General features: G+C 56.3%; 1 protein-coding gene across 1 annotated transcript; it reads right to left on the reverse strand.

Moving 5' to 3' along the window:
- Positions 1-6,094: 6,094 nt before the first annotated feature.
- On the reverse strand, positions 6,095-10,518 carry LOC142069972 (sulfotransferase 2B1-like). Its single transcript, XM_075122829.1, has 6 exons — positions 9,981-10,518; positions 7,956-8,164; positions 7,547-7,673; positions 7,120-7,214; positions 6,440-6,620; positions 6,095-6,246 (listed from the first exon to the last, which is right to left on the reverse strand). Exons 1-6 carry the CDS (start codon positions 10,114-10,116, stop codon positions 6,137-6,139), a joined length of 858 nt encoding a protein of 285 aa, XP_074978930.1. The 5' UTR covers positions 10,117-10,518; the 3' UTR covers positions 6,095-6,136.
- Between the last annotated feature and the right edge of the window lie 479 nt (positions 10,519-10,997).

Raw genomic sequence — 10,997 nt, forward strand, 5'->3', positions numbered from 1 at the left:
ACAAGCAGTAAAGAATTACATTAGGCACATAACTCCTATGTTAGACATTAAAGAACTATACATTAAGAGCTATAAATTCCTCTTAGCAAGCCTCTCTTTCACAAACATACAAAAAGTCCTGTGCTAGCTTCACACAGTTTCTGCTTTGCAGTCAGAGAAAGTGGTTACCAAATTTTATGGACAAATTCTTGTCTCCAGGTCTGCTCTCCTCAGCCCTCTGGTCTATCTCGGATTCCCTCAAGGCAAGGCCTTGGCTGCCTGGAAACCCCTCTGGCTCACAGTCCTACTTGAGCCCACGGAGCAGAGTTTTGGCTACTCTAATACGTTGCTTCTTTAAGAGTTAATTAAGGAATTCCCAACAGTAACTTAATTTGCTTGGTTTTTATACTCTTTTTCCTCAAAGGAGTCACATGTCTTCACAGCGTGCCCAGTGGGCATGCAGCTCCTGGTTTTTACCTAATTAATACTTTAGGAGGAGACTGCAGAGTGGTGCCAACTGAATATTACCCCACATCCACTCCTCTATCAATCATTCAGTTCAGCCCCTGGGTGATGTCCTTCAACAGGGTGGAGATGCCCCGATCAGCCCATGCTCCACTCAGGATGTTTTGCACGTGTTGTTTGCTTTCAAGTGGACATATTTGCTGACCCAAAGATCAGTACTGATCATACACGCAGCATGGAGCCAGTCAGTTTCACCTCTGCCTGATGCTAAAAGAAGGATCCTGCTCCCAGAATCCTCTTTCGCAGTTCAGTCACGTCAAGCCATGCTCTCACCATTCATTCAATATGGCCACAGCAATCTGGCACCATCCTAACATGGGGTGGGCAAACTATGGCCCGCCAGCCATTTTAATCCAGCCCTCAAGCTCCCTCTGGGGAGCGGGGTCTGGAGCTTGCCCTGCTCCAGAGCTCCAGCCAGGGAGCAAGGTCGGGGGCCACTCCACACGGCTCCCAGAAGCAGCAGCATGCCCCCCCATCCCCGGCTCCTATGCATAGGGGCAGCCAAGGGCCTCCAGTCTGCATGCTTCCCCCACCTCAAGCGCTGCCCCTGCAGCTCCCATTGGCCGGGGACCACAGCCAATGGGAGCTGCAGGGGCGGTGCCTGCAGAAGGGGCAGTGTGCAGAGCTGCCTGGCTACGCCCCCATGTAGGAGCCGGAGAAGGGACATGCCGCTGCTTCCGGGAGCCGCTTGAGGTACATGCCACCTGGAACCTGCACCCCTGAGCCTCTCCCCCCACCCCAACCCCCTGCCCCAGCCCTGATCCCCCTCCCACCCTCCGAATACCTCGGTCCCAGCCTGGAGCACCCTCCTACACCCCAAACTCCTCATCCCCAGCCCCACCCCAGATCCCGCGCCCCCAGCCAGAGACCTCCTCCCCCAGCCCATAGCCTCCTCCTGTACCCTGAATTCCTCATTTCTGGCCCCACCCTGGAGTCCACACTCCCAACCAGATCCCTCACCGCCTCCCACACCCAACCCCAATTTTGTGACCATTCATGGCCCGCCATCCTAAACACACTTATCACACACACTCGTCTATTTCACTGCTCTGGATAACCCCTGAGACCTTGATAACAGGGACTTCTTTGGGAACCCTGATCTCTGGGTTCTGGATGACAGGGACTTCTTCGGGGACCTCAATCTCAGGTTTCTGGATGACAGGGACCTCATTGGGGACCTGGATCTCCGGGTTCTGGATCACAGGAACTTAATTGTGGACCTCGATCTCTGTGTTCTGGATGACTGGGACTTCACTGGGGACCTAAATCTCTGGGTTCTGGAACACAGGAAGATCATTGGGGACCTCAGTCTCAGGGTTCTGGGTGACAGGGACCTCATTGGGAACCTCGATCTGTGGGTTCTGTGTAACAGGAACTTCACTGGAGACCTTGATCTCTGGATTCTGGATGACAGGGAGATCGTTGGGGACCTCAATAATCTTTGGACTCTTGACCTTGATGACAACTTTGGGTGCCAGAGTGGTCACAGGGCGTTCAGTGGGGACCCCTGTCACCTTGAAGAAATCCACCTGGAAGACCCAGCACCTGGAACCCCAACATTGGTTGTCTGCCTAATGTTGAGGATAGCTTTGGTGCAGGAGCCGGGGATGTGTGTGACTACCTCAAGACGAGCTGGACAGGTGAGTGAGTCGAGGAGTGGGAGGTTCTCCCTCGGATTACTGGGTGGAGCGCAAACTCTGGCTGCTTCGATGGGGTCTGGTTTCATGTGTGGGAGGGGTCCCTGCTCCTTTTGGTTTGTTCCCCCTTGTCCCAGTACGTCTGAATAGTTTAATGGATAAATTATCCTGTGCTAATCACCATGATGTTTGGGAGAAGGAAAGTTAAGCCAATTGTTTTCTCAGGCCAAAAGGCTGCAGGAAATGTATATAAACCCTGGGACACGATCCTTCTTCATCTCAGATCTGCTTTGGGTTTCAAGAAGGGGAAACCCTAAACCATAAGGATTGAGATCCCCAGTCACTGGAGTCACCCTGGATATGGACATTGGACTATATCCTGTGGACTGTTTCTAACAGGACTTTTGACAACTACAAAGCTCATCTCTGCTCTGTATCTGAACCTCAAGAATTGAATTCAAGTCTGTCTGTAGATCGATCTTTTAACCAACACTCTCTCTCTTTTCTTTTTTAATAATTTTTAGTTTAGTTACTAAGAATTGGCTATAAGCCAAAGTATTTTGGGTACGATATAAGTTATAATTGGACCTGGGTCTGGGGCCTGATCCTTTGGGATTGGGAGAACCTTTTATTTATGATGGTGAGATAAGATGTTCAGCCACCATCATCATATCTGACATGTGTGTCTGGAGAGAGGCCTGAGGCTGGGGACTTGAAGGGAACTGTGTTGTTTGATTTCTGAGTAACCCGTGCGGTAAGGTTGCATAGAAGCTCTTTTCTGCGGGCTGGTAAATCTAAGTATTGGAATATCCACCAGCTTTTGGGGTTTGTCTGCCCCGTTCTGTTTGCAGTTCACTCTAATTCAGTGACCTCAGCTGGCTCCCACGGCCACTTGTTACATATGACAAGAAAACAAGCAGGATAGAAACGCAAGAGTGGGGCTCACCAGATCTCATTCCTGAGTTCAGGAAAACAGTTGTAACAGCAGCTGTCCTTAATGATAATCTTATCACTTTAGAACAGGATGTTTCGGGATGTGCTTCTACAATTAACATAGACCTCGTGAACTGACAGGCATAATTCGATTAGCACGGACTCAGCAAGCTGGGAGGCATATTTCTTTCCAATGGTCAGGCCAAATCCGGGGTCTGTTCTCGGCCAATCTTTCTCACACTCTCCCATAACATAAATGTATTAATTATTACTTTCATCCAACAATGACAGTATCCCCGCCCGCCCAGCCATGGGAAGCACAGAACTGGACCGAGTCGTATCAGGGTGGGATCAGGTAGACTGGTTCTCTCTGGGCTGGAACAGAGCTGCAGCCACCTCTGGGGCAGGGCAGCCAGGGAACAGCCGCATGGTGACACCGCATGGGGATGGCTCGTCCGGCACTGAGATGCAGCCACCGCTGGAGTGGACACTCTAGGCTCCCTTTGACCACCCCTGAGACAAGCTGGTCAGGTGAGTGGGTTGCAGGGTGGGAGGTTATCTCGGCATCCCACGTTCTCCCTTGGAGGACTGGGTGGAGCGCAAACTGGCTGCTTCAAAAGGGTCTGATTTCATGTGGGGGAGCGGTCCCTGCTCCTTTTGGTTGGTTCCCCCTTGCCCCAGTACAGCCCTGGACCCCAGCACTCAGATGGGAGCTGAGCCCCCTGCATTGGGGGACACAAAGACCTTCATGTCCTTAACCTGGAGCTAGGGGCTGGTGGTTGGGGCTGGAGTGATTCCAGGCCAGGGTTTGAGGTGCAGTGAGCCGCTCAGGGGCATCTGGATACAAGGACCAGCAATGCCACAGGACTCCCCCAATATAGCTCAAGTTAAACCTCCCTCCCAGAACGGAGGCCATGGCCCAAGGTATGCAAAAGGCTCTGGCAGCAGCTGCTCAGCCTGGGGTTCACAAAGGAGCCAACACCTGCCTTTTCCCACCAGGAGCAGGATAGAACCCAGGAGTCCTGGCTCCCATCCCCCTGCTCTAACCCACCCGATCCCATTCTCCCATCATCCCCCATTCCATTTTGATCAGGTCCCACCTCCACGTGCAGACACTAAAGGGTTAAGCAGCTGCAGATCCCTGTGGCATACAGGGCTGCTGCCCCATTTATTCAACTAATCCCAGCTGGGATCCTCCTTCCTTGGGTGTGGGGGGGGGTGGGGTGGGAAGAGCCTCTGACCCAGGGCCCGGCCCATCTCCCAGCCCCTACAAGAGCAGGTGTGGGAGGGGCACAGGTGGCTGTAAGCACTAAACCCCACTCCCCTGCCAGAGCTGGGGAGAGAACCCAGGAGTCCTGGCGCCCAGCACGCCCCCCTGACCCCGTTCTAACCACTAGACCCCACTCCCCTCCCAGAGCCAGGCAAGAGCCCTGCCCTGTGTGACATTCTCCTGTCGTAAGGGCATGTGCTGCTGCCCTGGGAGGGCATCGGGTGATGCTGTGGGGGCGGGGGGGGGGGCGGTGCAGCCCAGGTGGCCACATCGCCCTCTGCCTCGGGCCCTGGGCTCAGGACAAGGACAGGCAGGATGGGGACAACACCCCTCCGCCCTGACGGCCAATATTCACCGAGCAGAGGAGTGAGTCAGCCATTGGCCAGGCTGGGCCGAGCGCATCCAACTCCAGTTGCCGCGTGGGCAAACAGGAGGAGCCCAGCCTGGGCCAGGTGCAGAGGCAGGCGGCCGGAGGCCTGGGCAGCTGGGCTGGGTGAGCCCCCGTCGCGCATGGGCAGCTGCGAACGTAGAGCCGGGCGAACTCGGCAGGGATGAGCTTTCGGGCCTACGCTCAGAAAACTGCTGGCGAGACCCTTCGCGCCTGGGGCTCTGCCCACGTGGGGATGCTCCTCTCTGCAGCCCCCACCGGCTCCCTCGTCCCCAGCACTGTGACACAGGCCACTTGGCTTCTCCCAAGGCCCTTCCCACCCACTGCCTGCCCTGCCCAGCGTCTCTCCAGCGCTCTCAGCTGTCGGCTCCTGCTGCCCATAGGCCTGCCTGCCTGGCCACCAGTGCGGCCCGTTCCCGAGCCAGCCCCTCCGCGCTCTCCCCACACCTGGAGCCATCCACAAGGCCGCTCTGGTCACCCTCCAATCTTGCCATGGCCGGGAGACCGGCAAAACATTTGACAACAGTTCGGCCACTAGTGAGCTGCCTGTCACGCTGACCAGTGCCGGATGCTCCCCAAGTCGCCAGCCAGTTTGTCCGTCTGTCTCCACCTGGTGCTTCCTGTTTTAGCTTGTCAGCTCTTTGGGGTGGGACTGCCTGTTTGTTCTGTGTTTGTACAGCACCAAGCGCAAGGGGGTCCTGGGCCGTGACTGGGGTCCTAGGCACTCCTGTAATGAGGCACACCTAATAAACAGACTCCCAATCGGTGTTGGGGGCAAACACCCCCACTTCTCCGAGGATGGAGCTGGACAGTTTGGGGACCGGGCTGATCTGCTGGGTTCCTGCGCTAGCCAGGAGGGGATTCCATGGCCCAGCAGAGCCCTGTGATCCTGCCAACACCTCATGCTGTTGAGATGGCCCATGGACTCACCCACCGCATCGTGGACTCCAAGGTGTGGGGAGCCCCCCACCACATCCCCATGGGCCCCTGCACACGAGGGCTCAGGCTACCTCCAGTGGATCACCCTTTTGGCCCTGTCTTGCCATTGACTTCCCTAGGGGCGGAGCTGGGTGGGGCTGATGCCTCCTTGCCTGGGGTGACAGCATCCTGGGCCCTGGGGGTGTTGCCGGGCGCTACCTGGGAACTGGGTCACCAGCAATCACGCCCCTTGGAATGGGGGCAGGGGAGAGAGAGAGTGTGTGTGTGTGTAAGTTCCTCCTGCCGTGTCACCCGGTTTTATTTCTTAGAATCCAGAGCCGACCTCTGCTGGACACAGGCCCAGCCGGCTCTGCCTATTGCAGATGCGCTAATGACGTTGCCCCAGGGGGCATCTCCCAGGGCACACTAAGCACAGCAGCACGTGGGTGGCGTCTTGCGGGCACAGACGTGGCGGGCGCAGGGCCGTCAGTCCCAGGGGAAGGTCATGCCCAGACCCTGCATCCGCTCCCGGTAAACGGTGTCGAATCGTTCGCTCTGCGCCTCCGACAAATGGTTCCTCCAGTCGCCGCAGATACCTGCAAACCACAGGGGACATGGTGTAGGGTACCCCTCACTCCCAACCCACAGCCCCTGCTCCTCAGTCCTGCCCCTGCAAGCTCTGCCCATGCCCCTCACTCCGGACCTGCAGCCCTGGGTCTCCCAGCCCTGCCTCATTCAGCTCTGCCAGTGCCCCTTAATCCTGGCCCGCAGCCCCCACCCTGGACTCACCTTTCCGCAAGAGCTCCCCCTTCTGGTGGTCCACGTACTCGTCCTCTGCCTGGGAGAAGTTGGACATTTTGTTCCCCTTCATGCTCTGAAAGGAAGCGTTCTCCACCACAGCGGCCACTTGCTCATCACTCAGCTCCTTCCCCAGGAAGTGGCAGATTCTCCGCACGCTGCCCAGTGGATCCTGGGGGAGACACTCACTTCCATGAAGGGTGGGATCTGGGGTGACTTTATTATGGTCCATGGGTGCCTCAGTTTCCCCACCTGCAAGGTACTGCTCCCCATTGGGTCCAGACAAACAGATGCCTCTGAGGGCAGAGGGCCTTGGCCACAAGCTACGTCAGCTGCCTGGGGAGTGGTTAAGTGTGGGTTTGGCTCACAGGGAGATAGGCTACATGTTGGCATGGCCCCAGGGGCAGGATTATATGTGGGCATAGCCACAGGGAGGGGCTACATGTGGGCATGGCCTCAGGGACAGGGTTAAGTGCAGGCATGTCCACATGTGGGCCTGGCCCCAGGGGGCAGGATTATATGTGGGCATAACCACAGGGCGGTTTTATGTGCAGGGGTGTCCACAGGGATCGGTTTTATGTGAGGATGGCCTTCGGTCGGGGCTATGTGTGGGTGTCATCAGGGGGGCAGAGTTCTGTGTGGGCGTGGCCCAAAGGGCGGGGTTTCCTTACCTGCTGCAGCTCCTCGTAGGTGATGGGGAAGAAGTTCTCGTTCCCCTTCAGCCCCATCCAGCCGGTGACGTGGTCGAACCAGGAGCCATAGGCCACTGTGCAGGGGACAGCGGCATGGTGACCCCAGAGCCGGCTCCACCCGGCCCCTCCACCCTGGTCTGCCGGGGACAGCAGGGGCCTGGGAGCTGGGACACCCGGGTTCCATCCTGGCACTGGGAGGAGAGTGGGGGCTGGAGGTCAGCGGTGTTTGCAGACCCCTGCTTGTGCTGCGGCTGTTTGGGGAGGGGGGCTCTGAGCTGTGCCGGGCCCTGGGCAAAGGGCTGGTCAGAGCTGGCTGGGGATGCACAAACTCAAAGTACTTGTGACTTGGTTGGAACCCAGGCGTCCGGCTCCAGAGTGGCCCCTGCGGGCCCAGGGTGCTGCTCACCATTCCCGCTCAGGAAGTCCTCGAGGAAGGAGTCCAGTGAGCCAGGGTCCTTGAACAGGCGCAGCAGCTTGGAGAAGTGGTAGAGCGAGACCAGGACGTCCTTGGGGCAGCGCAGGGTGTAGATGATCTGGGGAGAGGTGGGAGGGGGTCACTGCTGGGGCGTCATGCTACCAATTGGGGGAGGCGGGTGCCAAGTGAACACAGTGATTAGCCACCCACCCTGGGCCGTCACTTCCCCACCCTCTCCGGAGGGAGAAAGAATCGCCCCATCCCGCTGGCTGCACTTTCACACAACCACATTGGTGTAACTCACACCCAGCAGCAGCCCTGATTTCACCCCGCTCCCGACGCACAGCCCTGTCGGTGCCCCTCAAATCTGACCCGCAGCCCCCGCTCTCCCACCACTCACCTTGGCCTTGGAGCGCTGCAGGGACTTGGGGAAGAGCTGCACGGGGAGATGGGAGCAAAGCAGCCGGGGTGGGGGGTATTTCAGGGTAACCTCCATCCCCAGGTGAGTCTCCAGCCAGGGACCCCGCTCCCAGTTCAGCACGCTGCGCACCCAGCCAGGGTCCCCGTCACAACGGATCAGACTCAGGATTTCCAGCATCCAGTTAGTGCCTGGGGATGAAGGGGTTAATGGGCCTGAAACAACCCCTCAAACCTGCTGAGTCCCCCTCTGCTCCCAGAGCCGGGGAGAGAACCCAGAAGTCCTGGCTCTCAGCCCCCAGCTGAGGTGCACTGACAGTCCAAAATCCAAAGCTCTTGTTTTGTTGTCTCAGGGGTCTCCTGGCCCTGCCGGCGGCTCTGGAGAAAGCCTGTGATCAGATTTCACCCTGACCACACCACACGATCCATCGTCTACAGCCAAGCTCTGCGATACAACCGCATTTGCTCCAACCCCTCAGACAGAGACAAACACCTACAAGATCTCTGTCAAGCTTTCTTACAACTACAATACCCACCTGCAGAAGTAAAGAAACAGATTGATAGAGCCAGAAGAGTTCCCAGAAGTTACCTACTACAGGACAGGCCTAACAAAGAAAATAACAGAACGCCACTAGCGGTCACCTTCAGCCCCCAACTAAAACCCCTCCAACGCATTATTAAGGATCTACAACCTATCCTAAAGGATGACCCAACACTCTCACAAGTCTTGGGAGACAGGCCAGTCCTTGCCTACAGACAGCCCCGCAACCTGAAGCAAATACTCACCAACAACCACATACCACACAACAGAACCACTAACCCAGGAACTTATCCTTGCAACAAAGCCCGTTCCCAATTGTGCCCACATATCTATTCAGGGGACACCATCACAGGGCCTAATAACATCAGCCACACTATCAGAGGCTCGTTCACCTGCACATCCACCAATGTGATATATGCCATCATGTGCCAGCAATGCCCCTCTGCCATGTACATTGGTCAAACTGGACAGTCTCTACGTAAAAGAATAAATGGACACAAATCAGATGTCAAGAATTATAACATTCATAAACCAGTCGGAGAACACTTCAATCTCTCTGGTCACGCAATCACAGACATGAAGGTCGCTATCTTAAAACAAAAAAACTTCAAATCCAGACTCCAGCGAGAAACTGCTGAATTGGAATTCATTTGCAAATTGGATACTATTAATTTAGGCTTAAATAGAGACTGGGAGTGGCTAAGTCATTATGCAAGGTAGCCTATTTCCTCTTGTTTTTTCCTACCCCCCCCCCCCAGATGTTCTGGTTTAACTTGGATTTAAACCTGGAGAGTGGTCAGTTTAGATGAGCTATTACCAGCAGGAGAGTGAGTTTGTGTGTGTATGGGGGCGGGGGGGATGTGAGAAAACCTTGATCTATGCAGGAAATAGCCCGACTTGATTATGTAAAGAGTTGTCACTTTGGATGGGCTAGCACCAGCAGGAGAGTGAATTTGTGTGGGGGGGTGGAGGGTGAGAAAACCTGGATTTGTGCTGGAAATGGCCCACCTGTTGATCACTTTAGATAAGCTATTACCAGCAGGACAGTGGGGTGGGAGGAGGTATTGTTTCATATTCTCTGTGTGTATATAAAGTCTGCTGCAGTTTCCACGGTAAACATCTGATGAAGTGAGCTGTAGCTCACGAAAGCTCATGCTCAAATAAATTGGTTAGTCTCTAAGGTGCCACAAGTACTCCTTTTCTTTTTGCGAATACAGACTAACACGGCTGTTCCTCTGAAACCAGTGATCAGAGTGCGTCTGCAGAGAGCCAGCCTAGCGCCAGGTGGGTGCTTTGGACCCCCAGGGAGCAGCCTGCTTTCTCTCACACAGGGCTGGGGAGTCTGAGTGCCTGGGGTCTGGCATTGAGGAAATCAGGTCATGTGACATTGCAGCCTTCCAGCTACCAGGTTTGGTGTCCATGTGTGTGTCAGGAAACCCCCCATCCCAAACCCCCGCTTTCCCCTACCTGACTTGGGGTAGGTGACGTTGAAGACATCATCATCCCGCACCTGGAATTCATTCTCCACGTAGCTCAGCGCCTCGGGGGAGTAATCCAGGCATGGAAACAGCAACCCCTTGTGGGTGAAGTATTCACGTGCCATAGCAAGGCTGGGACGGAGACAGACCTCCCAGCACCAGTGCTGGACCCCAGGCACGACTAGGGGAGCTATACTGCAGGGAGTGGTGTGGGGGCCACTCTCCTGAAAGTCAGGAGACTCCAGTGCCTCAGCCTGGCAATCAGATGCTCGGCTCTGCAGGGGGCAGGGTGAGGCTCTTCCTTGGCTGTCCCACCCCAGAGCCAGCTGCACCTCGGCACCTGTTGAGCTGATTCCTTGGCGTGTTCCCGGAACAACTCTAGGGCCCGTGCTGATCTCTGCAGCCGGGAGAACAGCCCGCGCCTGGGGTAGGAGCCCTCTGTGGGGTTGTGTAACAGGCCCAGGCTCTCTGCTCTCCCCCTGCCCCACCCCAGCTACCCTTGGACCCGAGCAGAGCCGTTCAGTCTTTGGAGGCCCTGGCAGGCACAGTGACCTTTGGATCTGGGAGGAGCTGGTGCCTTTAACCTCCCAGGACCCTGCGTCATCCCAGGCAGCTCATGACTCTGGGTGGCCTGTGTCTGGCAGGTCCCTGCACCCCTTCCCAGCTGTGTCAGGTGCCTGAGGTTTTGTGTCGGAGTGGAGGGGCCAGGTGTGTGTCAGATCCTGCCATTCCCATCCCGGGGAGGGGTCACTGATCTGTGTGCTTTCATGGCAGTGGGGGATGCTTACCAGGCTCTGGAGTGTGGGGGTTTAAGCCACCCAGCTTGGGTCGCCACCCCCTGCCAACAGAGAGGTGGGAACTCAGACCCCAACCTGTCTCCTGGGGTGGCCAACAGGGGGCGCCAGTCAGTTCATAGAATCATAGAATCTCCGGGTTGGAAGGGACCTCAGGAGGTCATCTAGTCCAACCCCCTGCTCAAAGCAGAACCAGTCCCCAATTTTTGCCC

Source organism: Caretta caretta, chromosome 24 (genome assembly GCF_965140235.1).
Source record: "Caretta caretta isolate rCarCar2 chromosome 24, rCarCar1.hap1, whole genome shotgun sequence".
Classification (NCBI taxonomy): Eukaryota; Metazoa; Chordata; order Testudines; family Cheloniidae; genus Caretta; species Caretta caretta.

Coding starts and splice junctions, on each gene's coding strand:
- LOC142069972 (XM_075122829.1), bottom strand. CDS start 10,116: ATGGCACGTGAATACTTCACCCACAAGGGGTTGCTGTTTCCATGCCTG. Junction 7,215..7,546: donor GGACTTCCTGAGCGGGAATG/GTGAGCAGCACC, acceptor TCCCCTGCACAG/TGGCCTATGGCTCCTGGTTC. Junction 6,621..7,119: donor CCTACGAGGAGCTGCAGCAG/GTAAGGAAACCC, acceptor TGTCTCCCCCAG/GATCCACTGGGCAGCGTGCG.